This window comes from Alnus glutinosa, chromosome 1 (assembly GCF_958979055.1).
Source record: "Alnus glutinosa chromosome 1, dhAlnGlut1.1, whole genome shotgun sequence".
Taxonomy (NCBI): domain Eukaryota; kingdom Viridiplantae; phylum Streptophyta; class Magnoliopsida; order Fagales; family Betulaceae; genus Alnus; species Alnus glutinosa.
In genome coordinates, this window is record NC_084886.1 from 1,397,133 (window position 1) to 1,419,327 (window position 22,195).

The window sequence follows — 22,195 nt, forward strand, 5'->3', positions numbered from 1 at the left end:
GCGCAGGTTTTTATTATTTAAAATTGCATAACAAATTAAAACGTTATATTTAATTTAAGAAATAAAATAAAAATTTAGAAATAAGATTGAAAATATGTAAATGTATATTGTAAATTATCTTGTAAGGAATCAAAATAAATCACATGTATTAATTTTTTTTTTTTTATAAGTAATGACGTTATTCAATTTTTATAGACGTTAATTTAAGAGACATTTTACATAATATAAGAATTCACAAAAACAAATAACAAAATAGTGTACTCACATTATTACTATAACTTGTATTCAATATTTACAAAAGAAACCATAAAGAAAATTTTGTTAACAATTAACATATTTAAACTAAAGAAAATCGCACTCTCACCATAATCAAATAATTAATAATTAATAATTTATAAACCATCATACATGAAGCCAAATATTATATTGTCATTTTTATAAATATTGTTTTCTTATTACCTTTAAAATCGAGAGCAATATGAAATGAAGTGTAACTCATACAACTTTCTATATATATATATATATTGCATGTATAGCATAAAAGAAACTACATTTAGAACATAAAATATTATAAGGACCAAAAATGAAAACAGATGACAAACTAAAAAAAAAAAAATGAAAATACTCATATAGTATTTTTTTTTTTTATTATTGTATGTTTTCTCCAATTACAATAACAGAAATAAAAATAATATATAAATTAGAACAAAATAAGGACAAAATATGAAAACGGACAATAAATAGAAACTGGAAAAATACTCCTACAATATAATAAATATTTATTTTTAACATCATATTTTTACCATTACTATAAAGTATAATTATATAACACTTTAATTTATGTACTTTAAAGAAAATAGTTTCCTCACAACACTTTTAATCAAACGTTTCTTCATATATTATTGTAGATAAATTTTATGCCTAACAGAATGCAATCATTTTCTAAGCCAAAAACAGACTTATTTGTTTGACATTTACTGTGCTATCTTATATACAATTTTCCGTAATTTTTCTTTTGTTACAAGAAAATTGTACTTCTAAATATGATGAAATTACCAAACTTTAAAACCTAATTACAAACTTAAAAAAATCTAAACATAAATTATGAGTATTCTAAGCATAATTTCAGGAATTAACTTAAAAAAATCTAAGCATAATTTCAGTCTCTCTTACGGTTTTTTTATATTTTTTTTATCTCCTGTCGTGACGAAGCAGAGAACACTGGGGGATATAAAATGTGTTTGATTTTGTGATTAAAATTTTGTTTGCTATTTGCAGTGCTTTAAGCATGTATTAATATCAGATACAACATGAATGATTATAGTTAGGATTATTATATTTATAAAAGGAATAGTAGAAGTTGAAACCTTGTCTACAAAGGTAGCGATGGACTTTTCTCGCCCCCGTCGAAGATCTTAGACACCTATGGTCTTTTCTTGCCCTAAAGAATCTTCGGATCCTTGTATGTAAAGTTTTTTTTTGTATGGAGGCATGAAAGTAGGTTCAACGATTTTAGGCTCTCCTTAAATTATTTAAGCTATTTGGTTCACAAATGCCCGTTATTATACAGTTATTTTTTAGGATAAAAAAACTGTTTTTACCCAAAAATAGGATACAGTTATTTTTTAAGAAAAAAAAAATCTGATTTTACACAAAAATATGTACACTTGGCTGCAATTTAAAATGCCACTTGTCATAATATTATGCAATGTTCTAAGTGATATATATATATATATATATATATATATATATATATGATATGATTACTAGATTAAAATTTAATAATTATTATATTTATTAATAATTTTAAAAGTTATATAAAACATTTAAAATGACAAAAGATGAAAATCGAACTATTATATTATTTGATGAAATAGGATTAGCCTGCGCAGTAAACGAACCGGTCCAAACCGACTTTTTGCATTCTCGGACAATCTCGTATTACTGGGCCTCTCAATAATGAGCACTGCTACGGAGTAGCAAAATTTCCGGAAATCACTCAAGTATTACCCCTCAATAATTATAAAGAATGTAATCAATAGGTTGTTTTTACGGGTTTCTAGTGAGAGAAGCTCCCGTTTCTAGTGAGAGAGAGAACCGTCAGTTTGCTTGTGTTTGGGGAAGGGAGGTTTCCACGCCTCCCTCCTCCCTGGATTTTTTGGCAAGTTGGTTTTTTTGTTTGAAATTTTGAGTCTCCCAACCGTTTGGGTTGTGGATGTTTAGTTCTCCTCGGTGTGGACCCGGTGGGAGATTAGTTTTATGTTTTAGTCTGTAAAGGCAAGAGAGTTCTCTGGTGAAGGTGCTGGCGGGAACCTGCCATCCATGGCGTGTTGATGGTAGAGACCGTGGTCGAGTTTTGTTCACTGTCAGATTTTTGGAGGCCTATCTACGTGTTTCTGTCATCTTCTATTGGACACGCGCCCCTCAACCTTGCTCGCCATCAGTCTCTAGTGCTCCAGCCGCTCCCCATGGTTGTGCGGTCTCTTGGTGGTCGGCGCGTGGTCTTCACGCGCCTGTGTAGATTTCGGATTGGAACTGCGCATGATGGCCACAACCCGGGTTTTTCGCCGTGGCTGGTGTTTCTGGTGGTGATCGGAGGTTTTTGGCGTTTGAGGGTTGATGGGTTTGTTTCTGGTGGCGGCGCGTGTGCTGCATGCGCCGTCACAGGCGGCGACTTTCCGGCGGACAGCTTCTCTGTTGAGCTTTTCCTGTGTTTGTTTGTGTTTCTTTGGACAGTCTGCTTTGTGCGCATTTTAACTCAGTCTTTGGTAGTCGCCCAGAATGTGTGACCGACTCCCTGATCAAGTAAAGGTGTATGTCAACGTAGATGCATCATTTTGTTGGCTGGGTTATTTTAATAGCAACTGTCAGTATTGTTTTAAGATTTATGTACACCTTTAGGGTGTCTGGTTATGTTCACCTCTATGGTGTTTGATGTTGTACTGTTGATTGTTTTTAATGAAAGATTATCTTTCCTCAAAAAAAAAAAAAAAGGTTTTTTTTTTTTTTTTTTAATTTTTTTGAAAAGGTAATCAATAGGTTGTTGGCTATTGATGATAATAGACTAGCAGAGGTTTTAATTGAATCTGGGCCGACCACGTCTGTGCCGCTTCCCTTTGGACGGTTCAGATAAAGGTGGAGTAGTCCAGCAAAAACTGAGACACGGTGGCACAGTCAAGGTCTAAATGGAGGCCCATTCGGGTACTGGCAGGGTCGTTGGGCTGCAATTAATGGGCCTATTTGCCAATGCCCACAGCAGACGTGAGTAGTGGAAGAGAGAGATTTCAATTTCTTTTACTTTATTTTTACATTTTTCAATAATAATCTACATCAAAACATTTCAACTTTTTTCACTTTTTATATCACATCAATAATTTTTTAATTATTATTTAAATAAAAAATTCACTACAATACAAAATTTTTCACTTTTCTATACAAATATTGTTTACTTTATATCACATTTATCACTTTTTATAATTTTAAAATTAACAACTTACTAATAATCCACTACTCTGCACATATCTGTCAGTTACCAAACAAGGCCAATTGTCCAGAGGAACAAGCTGACGGTTGTAAAGGAGGACAATTGCCATAAATAAGGTTTTTGCTTTATTTTTGAAAGTCCAACACATTTCGCGCTATGTGCATGTATCTTTCGAAGCTTTGTTGATTGATTTACCAAGAAATGAAAATAAGTTCTGATCGATGTGTGGCTTGTGAAACGAAAGTCGCCCGTTTCAAATTCACTTTCCCTTTACTTTTTTTAATATATATTTTTTTTAAAAAAATAAAACTAATTTTTAAAAGTTTTATATATTTATATTTTTTTTATTAAGAGTAACATATGTCACCAATTTATTAGCGCTAACGTGGCAATTAACAGAATTTGTCAAATTTTTTAATGGAATTTAACTCCAATTAGCAATTTGTAAATTATGCCAATCAAAGAATTATTTGGATTAATTTTGATATTACATGGAGCGATTTGTAATAATGTAATTTTTCTTTCTTTTTCATTGATGGTTTTTTATCCCAAAATCCTTTTGTATAGACTACATAATAAGAGGTAATCTTTTCTTTATTATTTTTTATAATCTTTTGTCTCTTGGCGTAAGCGGATATTTAATCTCAAGTCCGTCATTTAAGAGCAATTCTAATAGTACGTTAAGTGTCTATCAAAAAACGAAGTGACTTTTAAAATCGCTACTTAATCAAAATCATTATTTGATCAATCACATGCCTAATGGTGATTTTAAAAGCCACCTCATTTTTTTATGGACTCTTGTAGAACACTTAATGTAAATGTAGAATTATTCCTCATTTAATGATAACAGATTTTATCAATTGACTACAATAATAATACCCAAACCCAAATTCGTTAAAGCTTTTTTTCAAATCTACCTGGAAGAGTTTATTTTATTTTTTCTTATTTAGTACATCAAACTCGCGTTCATTATTAAAGCATATAAGAATTAAAAATAGATAAATTTGAGGGTAATTATCTTTTCCCCCCATGAACTACCGGCCTATGTCATTTTGCCTCCACGAACTACCACCTCGACCAAAAAAGAGTATTAAACTACCATCTTTACATACTTTGCCCCCTTCCGTCAGTCTAATTCATGAAAAGACTTAAATGCCCTAATTCAATTTCAAAAATTACCTAAATATCCCCATTTTAAACAAAAAAAAAAAAGAAGAAGAAGAAAGAAACTGAAGGAAAAGGGGGTGGCGGCAGCCACCCCTTGAGGTGGCCGGATGGCCTGTGAGCCACCCCCCAGAGGTGGCTCCGGCCACCTCAAGGGTGGCTCGCGGCCCACCCCGGCCTAAGGGGTGGCCGCAGGCCTCCCCAGAACCTGGGGTGACAGCGCAGCCACCCCAGAGGCCGTGGGTGGCCTGCGAGCCACCCCTAAGGTGGCTCCGGCCACCTCTAGGGTAGCTCGCGGCCACCCTGGAAGCTGGGTGGCCGTGCGGCCACCCTAGAAAAGACCTAGGGTGGCCGTGCGGCCACCCTGCCACCTCAGGGGTGGCTGCCGCCACCCCTTTTCCTTCAGTAGTTTTTTTTTTTTTTTTTTAATATATTAATTTTATTATTTTTTATTAATTACTGTAGGGGCATTTTGGTCTTTAAATCAAACTTAACGGTAAAAAATGGCATATTCCATCAAAGTTAACAGGATTCCCTGATTGATTGGGGCAAAGCAGTAAAGATGGTAGTTTGATGCTCTTTTTTTGTTGAAGTGGTAGTTCGTGGGGGCAAAATGACATAGGCCGGTAGTTCATGGGGGAAAAAGGTAATTACCCCATAAATTTGTCTTTTAAATTAGGTTAGGAAAAATTCTTTCCATTCAATATATTAAACTTACATTTATCTTTGAACATGTGAAAATTAAAAATACATGTAAGAATTACATGTACTAAAGATAGTTTAATAAACTAAATTGGAAGATTTCCTCAAAGTCAATTTAAACGAACACTTTATCCCATTGATGATGTATTTTTTTTAATAAAGTTTTCTTACATTTTGGACACATATTAGTTTAACATTTTTAATTTACAGTTAAAACAAATGTCAGTTTTTAATGTCTTTTTTAGATTGGTCCGGTCAAAATGAGATCTCCAACAATTTTAAAAATATATGTGAGATGGCCAGACAACTCAAAAGTTATTGAGAAATGATCCTTACACATTTTGTTCACAACAACGGCACAACAGCCTACGTGGAAAGTGGTTTTATTTATTTATTTATTTTTTTTCATTTTTTTTTTTCCTTTTGCTTGAAAACTGGTTGGAGGGGATTGAAATTTTCATTTCCCCTCCAACACAGCTCTCTCTCTCTCTCTCTCTCTCTCTCTCTCTCTCTCTCTCTCTCTCTCTCTCTCTCTCTCTCTCTCTCTCTCTCTCTCTCTCTCTCTCTCTCTCTCTCTCTCTCTCCAACTTCCGTACAAAGGTGCCGTTGCCGCTGCTCGCTCCCCGGTCTTCCCCTTCTCGGCGCCGCTTCACTGGCATTTGGTCTCCTCCTTCCGAAACCACTGCCTCCCCTCTCGCTCTCTCTCTCTCTCTCTCTCTCGCTCACCGGTAGTGACCGACCCTCTCGGCGGTCGGCTTCTGTCTCGGTGGTGGGCCACCCTCCACCAGGTCATCCTTCACCGGCGTTCTGTCTCCAGCGGATTTGGCGGCCGGATCTGTATCTGTCGACGCTAAAAAAGGTACTCTTCGGCGACACTCTCTCTCTCTCTCTCTCTCTCTCTCTCTCTCTCTCTCTCTCTCTCTCTCTGTGCATCGCATTTCCCCTCCTAACGCATATTTCTCTCTCTTCTCCTGTCGGCAGTCTGTCCTTCTCCACCGGCCCGCATCTCTCTCTCCACTCGTTTGTTCTTCACCGGCGGTAAGATCTGGTTATAACTCTCTCTCTCTCTCTCTCTCTCTCTCTCTCTCTCTGTGTCTCCAGCCGTCCTTCACCGGCACCATCTCCACCGGCAAGTGAGACGCAACCAAGGTTAGGTTTTTCTGAAGTTTTTTGGTTTTGTTTTTTTGTTATGTTCTGGGTTCGATTTGGTATTTCAACATTCAATGATCTGGTTTTTTTTTTTTTTTTTCTTTGTTCTGGGTTCTCTTTGAATGGACTAGGATTTGAAGACAACCAAAATTGGAGTAGGCTTGGGCTGGAAAACCTTCCATCTAGAACATTAGCAAATGTATGTCTGTTAGCTTCTTGCAAGTTCATGTTGTAATGTTCTTATATTACCATGGCCCTAGATTGATCTGATTCTTCCAGATAGGCCTCCTTTGCATGCAAGATCCTCTGCTCATACATGCCATTCAATATGGTAGTTGATTTATTAGAGAATTGCTTGACATGCTTAACCTATTAGAGAATATTTTGGAAAAATAAAAAATAAAAAAAAAATAGTCAGTATTCCTGTTGGTGAATGACCCAACTTTAGGAGTTTCACTAAAGAAATTGTTAATACTTCAAACTTTGATTTAGTACAACCTAATTCGGTTTTTTTTTTTTTTTTTTCCCGGGAAATTTCGACCATATGACTATATAGGTTGTACCCCCATTGTAGTTTAGTAATGTTGGGTGCTTTTAGATGTGTTTGTGCATGAGGTCGTGGTTCAAAGTTTTCTAGTATGCATTTGACACTTATACTCTAATTTTCCTGCCTATAATTTTCTTCCTCTTGCATGACAATCTAGCTATGATTTGTCTACAGATGCTAGGGGATGACAATCTTGTTGGATGCTTCTTGTTCTTCTTCATAAAGAAATGAAGTTACTGAGTGGTCCTGTGACTACAATATTTTGCTATTTTTCAGTGTTTGGATGCAATGAACATGTCCACCAATATGTTCTACTTCTGTCTGGATTCCCAGATGTGGCTAGTTCTAGAAATCTATCTGAGTTCCTGCTGGAGTTTTTAAGCCATTTTTGCCACTTGAATGTTCTTTTTTGATATAATGATGTGTTCCTAACGATAAGTTCTCTGTCAAACTTCAACAAGATTTTCTCGCTACAAGCCAAAAATCTTTTCCCTTTTTATTTTTTTCCTTTTTTGTACAAAATGTTTTATAGTAAAAAAGATACAACAAAATTTCTGGTATGATGTTTAAAGGAAATTATCATACTGGATTGAGAGAGAACTATTAGCAACTTCCAGCAATGCTTACGATTCTAGATCGTTGACCCGTCACTTCATATATGCTTACTATTAGCAACTTCCACAAAAAACTGAGGAACTAGCATTCACACCATGTAAATATTTTCTTGGTTCTACACTTTGTTTCAATGTTGTTTCTGATACCCGAATGTCTAATAATGCAATAATTTTGTGAAGGAGCAATTTTGTGGTTAGTAGTTTCCCGTATATTTAATTAGTGATTCATGTGCAAAGCCCTTATTACCATTTACTAAATTGTTCTTGAGGTTTTTTATTACTTGAAACAAATACAATGTCTTTACTCTTTAGATAGGATTTGTAAATGACATTAGCAAAAGGAAAAAGAGTTTAGATGGTTGGAGTGTACTCCAATTTTCCTTTTTTTTTTTTTATTTGAGATAGTCGTTTGCAAGGTTTGAGAAATATAAATTTTTAGATGAATGAGTTATTTTTGGATCTGTCCTAAGGGCACATGTTGGTTGGCAGGGCCCTAATTGTGTTAAATATGAGCATGAAAATTATGAAAGTCTTATTAGATACTCTGCATTCTATTGTTGTTGTTCAAGCTTGAATATATTTTTGCTTCACTTTATAAAATTTTTTAGCTTGGGACCTTTGATTTTTAGCTTGCTTCACTTTATGAAAATTGTTCTGTTTATAATACTTCTTTGTATATATGTTTTATATAAGAAGAATGGCTATCTATTTTTCTATTGTTTGCTGTTCTTTGTTGCTTGGCCAGGTTGTTATGGCATGAATTCTTTGTTTTTGGAAAAATTGAATAGGCAAAATTCTTTGGTCCATGCTTTACATGTGGGTTTGCTTGCTTTAAAATAAATCTGGGGATCTCGGCAGTGAAAAAAGGGCAAGAGTAGTTTACCCTACTGGCATGATTATTATTATTATTATTATTATTTTTTTTTTTTTTTGTGTAGGTCTAAAAAAAATGTGAGTAAATAGTAAATAGTGATGCGTCAATATCCCATCCATTATGTTACTGTGGAGTGCGTGCACATTTAAGGTACTCATGGACTAGTGACAACCCCGAAAAAAAGTGGTACGGTTGTATAAAGTATAAGGTAATTTCAAAATTAATTAATTGTGATGTCACGCCCCCGTTTTGGAATATAAGGGAAATGTAAGTTTGAGTACTAAAATCATATAAATGGAAGCGTGCATTTACAACATATAAATTTAAAACTTCCTATTTTTAGACCTTTCTATTAATAATTCTTTACAACACTTTGAATCCTCTAAAAGAAACAAAACATACTATACAATACTAGGGTTTGGCCGGTACATCACGAACTATCGCTCTCAGTGAGGTCTACGCCCTTACAAGAAAAAGACTTCGTCTTATTGCTGACATCTGGAAAGGGGTGGAGGGAAAAAGGGGTGAGTTCGACAACTCAGTAAGGAAATACAACACCAGGGGAATAAAACATACTATAAACCTTTATGCAATAATCTTTAATCATGCATAATGACAGATTTACTCTACTCACTAATAAGAATTTATTTCAATTATAATGAATTGCATAATTTATATTATTTTATAACCTGAACCAATTGTATGTTGATTTAATTTATTTTGGGTGATTTGAGTATTTTTAAGTATATTAAAAATTATGATGATGTTTAGCAGTATAATTATGATATGTGATTTTTAGTGTGCATATAAGTTTCGAGATTAAAGTTATGAAAATTTGTCTAAGAAGTGTTATGCTAGGCTGTTTATGTTTTATAAGAAAATACATATTAAAGCATGATTCATAAAATGAAATGTACTGTTTTAGGACAGGTGGCATAGCATATGAACAATTAAATAGAATTTGAAGAATATGAATAATGATATAAGAATGACAGTTTATTATGAGAATGATAGTTTATTATGATCCAGTAATTTCTTTTTATCTGTTTTCTCCTTAATCCTTTCTCTGTGGTTTAACCTCTTATAGACTCTACACCGCCAATTCCCGTGAGCGGCGCACGTTGGCTTTGTCCAAAGGACCTATAGACTCAGCCTGTCGTCACAGAGAAGAGTCGCCGGGTTGGGGATCTTCCCTAGGTGAAGGCCAACCTCGGATGGTAGCACACACCGACTTACGGTATGCTTGCCATGCTACCCTATGGGTACCAATTCTAACTGTAGTAGTGCCTCAAGGTTAAACAATTACTGCACATGAACGTTTCTCTGTAATTCTGTAGGCTCCGCTATAACTGTATACTTTGCTTTAAAACTGTATGAGCCGCGTTCATAACTGTAGTCATGTGCAGAATTTAAAACTTTATATTCTCTTTTCTTTCAAAACTGTATTCTTAAATAGAGTCATATACTTTGGAATTCTCTGTAATCATGTCTTGAAATGCTCTTTATCATTTCTCTGAGTATGCATAATTCATAATTTTTGAAATGCTCATGATCATAACTTTAATTATACATAAATCATAACTTTAAAATGCTCTTACTCATAACTATAATTTATGCACAAAATTCTTGAATAATAATATATGAGCATTAAAAGCTTCGCATTAAAATTACATGATCAACGCTTTGTAAAATTCCCCAACACTTTTTCAAAAGATTTATAATAAAATCTTGTTGGGGGTTTTCGAGGTTGTATCCCCTTACCTGGACTTTCCATTAGCGTCAGGGTCGAGCTTCTACCTAAATAAAACATAAGGATGAATTTAGAGGAGCGTTCTGATATATCAAGTTTCTAAGACTTAAAATAAACTATCTTATTCATATATTCTATATACAAAATCTCCATCCAATTTACAACATAATTTATAGTCATGAACCAGCATCACTACTTTAATAGACCAAATCCTCAATCCTAAGAAATTTCAATAAAATCACAGCCAACACCCATAGCCAAAGAATCAGCTTAACTATTTTACCCACCAATTCACCAAATTCCTCAAACAACATCGAATCCAATATACCCAATCCAAAACCCTCACTCCAAAATTATTCCAAAATTATTCCAGAATCCTACTAAAACATAATAATCCTTTACAATAAAATATGCCAACAAAACCACTACTAGTAATCATCCACAATTCAATACACCCACTCGGCTACTCTAAATAAAATATCTCATAATCATTCAAAGGCCAAAACTCATATTCAACTCACAAGAAGCAAAACTCAACATTAAAACAGGAAACATCATGCTACACAAATCCAACTTGCACCGTAACGCCTCTAAAATCCCCATATCACAATTAATCAAGAACAGGGAACAATCAACAATAAAACTCATCAATTGATTTGGTTAGAACAATCCAAATACCAACACCTAACTCTCAAAGATACCATAACTGAAAAAGAAACACCAAAACAGTCAGCAAAACCCCCATAGAATCTGTTATTCTTTAATTAAATACCAATCCAAAATCAGCCCTCAAGAATAAGAACAATACTATTTTAAACTTAGAAACTCTATAGGGGAATAACACTTAACCGGCCAAAACACCCAAAGCTCCAAAATGCACGGGTTCAACCCCAAATCATAGTATCCATCAACAATTTCACAACCACAAGATTAAGACTACCGACCGGAACCCACAAAAATCCAAACACACACACACACACTGTCGAAACAGGGAACCCGGGTAACCACTAAACAGGGAAGAACACAACTGAAATACCCATCAATAATCAACAAAGAAATATTCATCAAATTACCCAACAAAATCAGTTAGATCAAAACAGAGAACGACAAAGCAAGCAACAACAATTTGAGGTAAAATCACAAGAAATTTCCTAGAGGACTTTCTTAGAAAGCTACCGAAAAATCACTGAGAAAGACAGAGAAACCGGTCTGATTTCTCGCCGGAAATCGCCTCCTCCAACGACCCATAGAAAACGCAGCTCTCTCTCGCTGGAAATCGCGTTCTCCGGCCACCGGACTTCGCCTCTGCTTCAACCCACCAGAAATCGCCACTGGAACCACCGGAAAAACCAAACTTCAAGCCGTCGGGTTCAATGGGTCACGGGTCGTGAGTCACGGGTTCTCGGATCTCTCGGGTTTTTCTGGGCTCACGGGTCGCGGGGTTCGGCCGGAACAACACCTGGCCCGCCGGAAATAGCACCGCCGGCGTTCCCTGGGTTCTGGGTCCACCGGGTCCTCTCTTCCCGGCCACTCTCTCCCTCTCGGTATCTCTCCCTTTCTCCCGATCTCTGCTTCCCTCTCTATCCCTCGCATCTCTCTCTCACTGGATCTCTCTCAATCTCTCCGTCTCTGAGCTCTCTCTCTCACTGTCTCACTGTCTTCTCTCTCGCTCGAACTGTGCTCGGCAAGAAGGAAGAACAAAGAAGAAAGAATGAAGAAGGAAGAAGGAAGAAGAGAGAAGAAGAAAATTAATAAAAACAACTTGCTCAGCAAGTTTATAAACTTAAGGGTTAAGTTTATTAACTTGAGTTAAAATAAAAAAAAATCTAGTTAACCCATAGTTAACTTTTATCTAGTTAAATTAACTAGAGTTACTTTTTAATAAAAACTAATTAATAAACATAGGTATTTTTTTTTTTGTTTTAAAAAAATATGTTGTCTAATAAAAATTTGGGGTATTACATGTGATTTATTTTTTCGTTAGTAATTTATGACATTTATTATTATGTTTTACCGCAGAAAGCTGGGGATTGTATTTTTTTATGTGGGCTGATAACCAAATGACTTCTTATGAGAAGAGATTGGAGGAACATATGAGAGACATGGAGGAAGGGAGACGGGCTGATATTAAGAAAGTTGAGAAGATGACAATGGCTAATATTGACAGACTTGAGAAACTAATTGAAACAAGACACAAGGAACAATATGAGAGACTCCGGTTGGAGTTGGGTCTTAATAGAAAGATGTTTTGGGTAGCAGTAGTCGTAACCATTTTGGGCATTGTAATTTATTTCAGTGGTTATGGCGGTTCTGAAGTTAGCTACTTGATGTTAGAATGAAAGGATGAAAATATTATTAGGTTAAAAATGGTCAGTGTTAGATATTTTACGTTCTTATTAGTTTCACAATAGAAATTCTAAATTTTAGTTATGATTAGTCAAACCCATATTGTTATATGGACAAATTTAGTATCTTTTAAGTGATTGCTCTTTCGCTTGAATCGAACCAGCACTTGTTTTACATTTCGTTATATTGGTGTTACCATTGTAAGCACCGCCTAATCTTCATACAAATGGTAAGCACTGTGCAAATTGCTGAAAATCTTAAATCCGAATGAGATATGGTTTTACACCCTTTATGTGCTTTATTGCGTATTTATAGAAATAGGTCGTATGCTACCAATTACCGCCTAATCTTCATACAAATGGTAACCACACTCTGTTCGTCCAACAATATGGTGTCTAAAGTTCCAAATTCTTAAATGCGGCAATATTCATCACTTTGGTGTCTAAAGCTCCAAATTCTTATGATGAGTGAATTCTGGACTATTCATGCTGCAATACACCCTTTATAAAGGCATTTCCAAGTTGCCTGTTACCAGCTTAAAGAATGTTTGAATGATCCCATTATTTCATCTCATACAACTTTCATACCTGGCAGAAAAATCCTTGCTTGCTTAAGATTTAGATAATTGCAAATGCTTGCATATTTATAATATAATAACGATATATTGTCTCAGGTTACAAGAATCATTTGCTGTAGCCTAATAGCATTTCCATCAGAATGCTATGTAGCCACGAAATACAGCATGGATGGGTTTTACTACTCTTACTTCATGAGCACCAAGGTGCATGAAGATGAAGACAAACTCAGAAAAAAGAAAATAAAGAAAAAAGAAGTATATATATCTTAGCCAAGTGACAAGAATATGCTATCTTATTTTCTGTTCCACTTTCTTTCCCTCCTTATATAGATGAGGTGGGGCTCTTTTTGACTCTTGCCAAACAATTATCAATCGGCCTTGTATGCGGTAAGTACATCACTGGGCATCCAGGGTTGAGTCGCTCCAGCCTGTACCATGAGAGAGAAAAAGAAAGAAAGAAAGATACAAGAATAAGATATGCATTAGCAAATGCTTGTATAAGTGTACTGCTATATTACACTAAAAATTCTGTTGTCCTGTTCTGCAACTATTTGAGGTTATATTGGTATTGAATAGATTGCAAACTTTCTAAGTTTTCCACTATCATCTCAGGCTTGTCAGCCACCAAACATCATTTTTTTTTTACTCTCAAGCTTGTAAAGATATAAATGAATCTGGAAGTTTTTGTCAAGTAAAAGAACAGTAATTGGAACAGTAGATAGGAGTTGTCTGAAATGATAAAATAGGTATAAATGATAAGCGTGCAAGATCCTCAACCTACAAATTAATGGGAAAAACTATTAGAATCCCAGTCAAAATCAAACTATTGCTATATAAACACAAACAAAAGAAGAGCAAATTATGTTAATACTGAATTTTCTACACAAAAGGAAATTTGAAATATGAAAATGATAAACAGAATAAAATTGCTGTAATATGGAAAAGTGGAAAAGAAAAAAGATTAACTAGTATAAAGTTTGTATACTATGCACTAACCTTCTTAGTTTGGGTGGCTGAAAATAAAGCTGTTTGCCTATTCTCCACATTGAGTAGCAACTCACAATCAGTTCCAATGAACTCTGTCCTCCACCGCCGCTCCAAACCTAACATCAAAGAAAAAAAAAAAAAAAAAAAAAGAAAAAGAAAAAAGAATCCAGAACAAGATGTAAAGAAAATAACATAAATCATGCCATTTTATGCATACACCATCCAAAATTCACCTCAACCTCTTTAGCTAGTACACAACATATATGAACATCATATAAGAACCACAAATATATATATATATATATATATATATATATATATATATATATATATAAAATAAAATACTGGAGTCAATATTTTCCAGTACATCCAGGAGTCCATTAGCTCCATTACAACTCCCACACAAATACCATTAACTATCATACTGGTCTCAAGGTGGAAGTAAACCATTCATTAGAAGACGTATAGTTGACCGCATAGCATCAATAATTGTGGGCAGGACACTTATATGGTTGAGTGCGGCATAGACTTGATTGAAGATGAGCCGCATATGCATTTCAATTGCCGGATCAGTTGGGATTATGGAATTAAAAACGTCTGTCATCCAATCAATTATTTCGGCTGGGTTGGTATTGATACAATAGGATAAAAGCCACAACAACTGAAGTAATACTTCTTGACTCAAAGGGAGAGGATCCATAGTCAAGACCCACCGTATATCAACCTGAAAATCAACTTTAATATTCAAACATCTAAAATGGATGCATTTTAATAACACAATACTATCAAGTGATTTACCTGGGAGATATCAAATTCACAATTGACACATCACGCATTTGTAAGGCTGTAGTGAAAGCCTCTTGGTATTTGTGTTAGCTTATCAATGTGGATAACAAATTTATAGGGTTCATCGACAAATTCACCTAATGCACACATGATTCGTTTCCTTTATTGTACGCATATAAATTCCAATAAAAAAACTATATGAATGAATGCCAACACAATGAATTTAAAATACACAAATTATACCTGAGAAAGAATAGATTGATGGTGACCACTGAAGGTGTGAGCAACTGTCGATGACAAAGCGACGGAATCTTGCAAAAACAAACGCTAAATAAGTATGTGAAATATCAAATAATTGTCAAAAATTAATTAATAAATAAAGAGATGCTAGCTAATCACATGAGTACTATGATCGTGAGCTGCAGAAGGCACAGAAAGCAATGGAGATTTACTAGTGTTGTCTTGATTTTCCGTTGATTTGGAGGCCTACAATAAAAAAAAGGTTTATACAATGTGGGGAAGTACACATGTTTTTAAGTAAGTAAAATGGGGACAGAAGTAATAATAATAATAATAATAATAATAATAATAATAATAAATTCACAAACTTGATTTTTTCGTCTTTTCGTTTTATCATTGTTGTTTCTTGGTGGCTTGCTTGATACTTTGGATTTCTTCACCACTGTTTCTATAACAGCCACCTTTCTCTTTGTTCGTGGCCTCCCTTTACATGAAATCTTCACAGAACTAAGCACCTTTTTACAGCTAGAAGATGCGGCAGTAGCTGGAATGCCAGAAGATTGATTTTCCCAACGCCACAACTCCTTTAATTGATCAATTCTTTTCATTAGTTCCATGCAACGTTTCTCGGTGTTTACTGATGTAAGCGACAGTAATTCTTCAAAATTGTTTCTCACTTTGTCGTGTATTTGGACATGTGGATTATCACCAATGGCATCATAACTACTCTTAACCTTCGAGTACTCTTGCTTAATATCTTTCCTCCATATGTCAATAACATATCTTTGTGGCAAAGTTGTCACTTTCTTTTGTCCGTAACACGGAAAGTGAATGCCTACATAAGATGCCTCTTACTTCAAACAATGCACATGTGCACTTCACTTCCAATTCATCTTCATTGAAGTAAACAAGAAATGTCTTTTCTATTAAGTGATCTCCTAACGGCAACATATTCAACAACTTCAAAGGTAGAAATCGCACCTTCACTTTTCAGAAGAGCGTTATTACAAGACATCATTTTCACAAACTGCTCATGTACTTCTTTGAACTTCGCATTTGTGTAAACAACTTGAAACTGTTTCTCTAACTGCAAGGCGCTTATACATGGGATTGTGCGATTGAAAGAATCGAAATCAGCACATGCCTCACTCTCGACCATTCTCCTTAAAGCGTTATCATATTCATCAACAAATTCTTTCAATGTGGTTCATGAGTGCACGTAACCATCAAAAAATGCGTTCATACTTTCACTTTGCTGTGTAGTACTCATTCCCGCCTAAAACGTATCTTTCATGTATGCCGGCACCCAAAATGTCTTATCCATATATAACCCATTCAACTATGCATTATCATGAAGATTATACTTCTCCAGTAGATCTTTTCAATTTTCCTCATATTCTTCACATGTTTGAGAGTCATACAAACAATTTTTCTCAGGGATTTTTTTTCATAACGTGCCACATACAATATCTATGTCGACTTTCAGGCAAAACAATAGCAATTGCATTTTTCATAGCTTTATCCTGGTCTATCATAATTGCTTTAGGGCTTGGCCATTCATGCACTCCTACTAACATTTAAATAACCACACAAATGTCTCTGTATCCTCACTTGAAATTAGTCCTGTCCCTAAAAGTATAGATTGACCATGATGATTCACTCCTACAAAAGGAGCAAATGGCATGTCATATTTATTGGTCAAATACGTTGTGTCAAACGTAATAACATCTCCAAAGAAATCATATGTTGCTCTACTCCATGCATCAGCCCAAAAAACATTTCATAACTTACAATCATCGTCCACATCTATCACATAGTAGAAGCCACTATTCTGCTTTTGCATTCTTCTGAAGTAATCACAAAGTGCTTGAGCACCTCCTTTACCAAGATTGAGTTCTCTTGCCTTGTTAATATAATTCCGACAATCTCTCTCTCCAAAGGAAAGATTTTCAAACCCCCCACTTTCAACAACTAATGAATTGAAATTTTTACACAAATGTATTCCTGCTTTATCATTTAGCTCAAACCTTCTTTTTGCAGCATCATTAATTTTCTTATTGCTCCTAAAAAATCTCGTTTTGCCCAGGCTTAACGAATGATTATGCGTCAACTCAACTTTACTCAAAAACCACGTTCCATCATTACTTAAATTTGCAAAAATCCTGGCACCACACCCTGTTCTATTAGTTGCTGGAGTTGGCTTCGCACAATCACTTGTTCTTGGTCGTTCTGTACTTCCACGAGTACATATAAGCATTACGTAACCTTTTATACCCTTCTTTTTTCTCGAGCTTCTATGCGCTATACCAAAATCAGCTTGCTTAGCATACTTCCTATGATAAGAGCAGATTTCGTCTAATGAACTAAATATCATTGATGCTTTCGGTTCTTCAACTTTCTCATCATCCTTTAACACCACAGGTAGTACCACATTTTCTTCCTCATCATTCAACTCTTCTTCTAAAATAAATGTCATTAAATCCTTCGACTCTTCAAATTTTTCACCCATATCTATCCAAAAAAGTATACAAAATGTGTTTATAAAAAAGCCTAGAATAATAATAAAGAAAAAACAAAACAAAACAAAACTATAACTCAAACAAAAGTGAAAAAACTAACCATTTTGACGGTCATCTTGATGGGTTAGAGCATCGTCAAATTCACCCTCATTATCCAATCATGAACTTGAAGAGTCCATTTAGGAAAGTGCTATATTAAAAAGTAATATAAGTTAATTGAATGAAAAAACTTAACTACATAAAAGCTAAGCTAATAACCTTAAAAGCATGTAATTTGACAATATGATACAAATTAAACTACATAAAGGCAGTCATAGCACTAGTTTTAGAGAGTGGTTTTAAAGATTTACTAGGATTTATAACTTGGAAGCCCAATTAAAATTCAAGAAAAAAAAAATCAAATATTTTAAATAAGGTTTCATTCTTTATGCAGACACATAGATATCTTAGAACCTGGGAACATAGGGAATACTGGATCATTTAAGAACCTAGCAGTAATAGTTGATATTGATTACCTTTACACCAAGCTCATTTGTAATTTTCATTTGCTAACATGAATCATTTATGGAGGGAAATCTGCCCAAAGCCCTATTTTCATTAATAAAAATATCAAAACATAAGCTTAAGCTTATTGCAGGACAGCTCAACACATCAAAAGTCACCACATCAGGCAGACCAATAAAACAATCTTCTACACAAGTGCTCTTCTATCAAACCTCCCTTCTAACACTCAAAGCAACTTAAACAATGCCCAATGAATTATCCAATATACTTCCAAGAATGTGACACCAATGACCATAAGTCTCCTACAACTAAACAATGAAGAAGTGGTTAATGAAATCAAAATCCAACAATAAAGAAGACCCGCTATCCAGTTTCAGCATTTATTAAGAAAGTTAGAACTGAAAGAAAAAGGCACTCCAAAAACTCTACTCCTAAAAATTAGTTATTTCTCCACATGTTGTTTCATTTTCAATCATTACCTCCACATTACACATTCTCAATCATTTTCATGTTCAACCATTATATTTATATTCAACAACAACAACAACAACAACAACAACAAACAACAACAACAACAACAACAACAACAACAACAAAAACTAAACCTTCAAAACCCTCATTTCTGAGCCACATTACAACACAAAAGGCAAAACCCCCTCATTTCTTAGCCACATTACAACACAAAAGGCAAAACCCCCGAAATCATTACAACATAAGAAAGAGCTAAGAAGAGGAATCGAAGCTTACCTGCAAACTTGTTGAAGACCCAAATCGAAAGATTTAAAATTTGTGGAATATACTGTTGGGACAGAGAGGTGTAAGCTCACTACACTCACAGCAGATGAACGCATAAAGATTGTTATTTCAACTTGTTTTTTACCCTGCTCTAGCTACAAAAGCATAAAGATTTTTCAATCTCGATTGTGTGTATTTTTCAATCTTTATGCTTTTGCAGCAATCTACCAATGCAAAAATTCCACCCCCCCCCTTTTTTTTAGCAACAGATCCGGCCACAAAGAGAGAGAGAGAGAGAGAGAGAGAGAGAGAGAGAAGGAGAGAGAGAGAACCTGTTTTTTTTCTGCCGGAGAAGGACGCCGGAGACGGAGGAGGCTGACCGCCGAGAGGGATGGGGACTACCAACGACTGAGGTATGGACGATGCAGAGAGAAGCTAGCAAAGAAAGTGTGGCTTCTCTTGATGAGCTGCTGCTCTGTGTGAAAAAAAGAAAGGGACAGAATTTAGTCCAGAAGGGAAGGACGCCCAGCTGCGACAAAACAGAGTATTATTTGGCGCTGCCGATGCTTTGTTGCAGAAGATGCCTAGCCGTTGATTTTCAAAGAGTGGAAGCCAACAATTTTTCTTTTTTGGATCTTGTTTGCTAGGCCAACAACAAAAAAAGTAAGGCAGCAAATATTTACCGGAGAGGAAATCTGCCGGCGAAGAGACGACCGAATCTGCCGGAGAGAGAGGAAATATGCCGGAGAGAGAGAGAGAGAGAGAGAGAGAGAGAGAGAGAGAGAGAGAGAGAGAGAGAGAGAGAGAGAGAGAGAGAGAGAGAGAGAATCTGCTGGAGAGAAGCCGGACAACGGAGAAGGCCGACTGCTGAGAGAGAAGCTGAACGACGGAGAAGGCCGACCGTCGATAGAGAAGCCGACGACGTCACTGACCAGACGAGAGAGAGAGAGAGAGAGAGAGAGAGAGAGAGAGAGAGAGAGAGAGAGAGAGAGAGAGAGAGAGAGAGAGAGAGAATCTGCTGGAGAGAAGTCGGACGACAGAGAAGGCCGACCACCGAGAGAGAAGCCGGCAACGTCACTGACTGAACGTGGAATTGTACGGCAGAGAGAGAGAGCGAGGGGGCAGCGTACAGAGAAATTTGAGAAAGAGAGGGGGGCAGCGTTGGAGGGGAAATATTCAGCTTACCCTCCAACCGGTTTCCAACCAAAAGGAAAAAAATTGAAAAAAAAAATTAAAACCACTTTCCACGTAGGCTGTTGTGCCATTGTTGTGAACAAAATGTGTAAGGATCGTTTCTCAAAGTTATTTGTACAAATAGTTTCATATGAGTTTTCTAGCATTCTCGCACTGTTAAGGGGCAGCAGTTGGATATGTCCTATTTGGACCTGAATTGGCCCATTTTGTATCTCGCGTCCCTTTTATTTTTTTTGGGCCACTATGCAATGATCCATCCCAACAGTCTGAACCCCTGCCCACTACAACGATCAGTTAGCCGCCGGTCACCTAAGTGGCTAAGTGGCTTCTAGATACCGCAATTGACGGCTTGAAGGAGGAAGACTTTGGATCTTGCCCCTTTGAACGTCTAGCCCAAGTCATCAACTTCAGTACGACTTGTTTTGGACTGTCGTTCTCTTACTTGATGGGTTTTAAGAAAACGAAGTAAAGGATTGACGCTGAGCTAAGTGTTCGGCCTTCGAAGACTCGTGAAAGTTTCCATGACGTTATAAAAAATGGTAAATTTTAATTTTTTGATTTTCATATCAATATGCATATTAATGCTCAGTTTATTTCAATGGTGAAAAATATTTTTCATTATTTTTTGTATGCTTGGGTGCGACCAAAAATGTATTCGGTTTGAACAAAAAAATGTCTTTAATTTCGAAATATGACTTGCATTTTTAAATTTCGTAAATTATTTGAGTTTGAGTTTTTTATTATCAAACCGCTGGATCATCGTTGGACCACCACCAAGATAAACCCGTGCCACCATTGGGTCACCACCAAACCACCTCAGACCACTACTGAGCTACTTTGGACCATCCTCGAGCCCCTGGTACAACCACCGAGCCATCCTAGACCATCACTAAGCCACCCTCAGATCACCACGGAACCACCCACGACCAGACACCGAGCCACATCAAACCATCACTGAGCCAACCTCCAACTACTGCCGAGCCACTCCTAAATCACAGCCGAGACACCCTTGGGCCACCACTAAGCAATTACTTTATATTAATTTTTTTTTTTTATGTTGTGAATACAAATTGATTTTTATCGGTTTATATAATTGAATGAAAATATAAAAAATATTTGTGATTTTCGTACACGGCAAAATGGCTATAAGCAATGATGAGCTAATTCCCCAATCACAAGAGCACAATATTAAATTATAGGACCAATACTTGCTTTGAATGAATCTTGTGAGTTGTGAGATGGTCTACTCGAAGTTCAAGATTGAGCTTATCACTAAGTTACAAATTTGTTCATTTATTTTTTCAAATGAATTCAAGCTTATTTGAGCTGCTCAATTTACATATTTATTGCTTATATAAAGTAAATAACATTAATTTTTTTTTTTTTTTGTAAATTCATATGAAGAATTTGTTATTTAAATTTTTATTATTTCCGTTTAATGTGTCTTACGATTGACTATTGGGATTGCAATATTTCCATTTTGCCTTTAAAAAGGCAAAAATAGCTTTTTTTTTTTTAAAAAAAAAAAAAAATCAGCAAAACCTATTATGAAGGTGGTGACTTTCAATGGTTCTCATCTTTAATACTTGACCCAAACGGTTTAACCTCATTGAATAAATGTTTTACTCAGGCATTAAATGGGTCTTCATTTGAATTTTTTTTAAATAAAATATTAATAAATATTTCAAACTACAAAATACTAATAAAATATTTTAAAAAACTTACTTTTACAGTTTTACCTAAAAAAAAATCAACAAATTGAGACTAATCAAACCTCCATTTATGACCTTTCAGAGCGCTTTGGAAATAGTTTTGGATGTATTCGGCAGAGGACCTGAGGTCTTGAAAAAACTCACACGACAACCCTGAGTGAGACTCCAGACAGTCCACGTGGTATTTCAAGATAAGGCAAAAGACCCCCCAAAAGATTCGAAGTATCCATCACAGCGTGAACTTGTCCGCCATGAAAAGCTTTCGTACCTAAACCCAGTAAAAAAACAAACGAAATCAAACCTCTTTGTCT

General features: G+C 35.5%; 1 protein-coding gene across 1 annotated transcript; it reads right to left on the bottom strand.

Annotated features, from left to right (window-relative positions):
• Positions 1–17,000: 17,000 nt before the first annotated feature.
• LOC133858366 (protein FAR-RED IMPAIRED RESPONSE 1-like) lies at positions 17,001–17,729 on the bottom strand. Its single transcript, XM_062293824.1, has one exon. It carries the CDS (start codon positions 17,727–17,729, stop codon positions 17,001–17,003), a length of 729 nt encoding a protein of 242 aa, XP_062149808.1.
• Between the last annotated feature and the right edge of the window lie 4,466 nt (positions 17,730–22,195).

Excerpts from the sequence above, each read along its gene's own strand:
- LOC133858366 (XM_062293824.1), bottom strand. The coding sequence starts at position 17,729 with ATGGGTGAAAAATTTGAAGAGTCGAAGGATTTAATGACATTTATTTTA.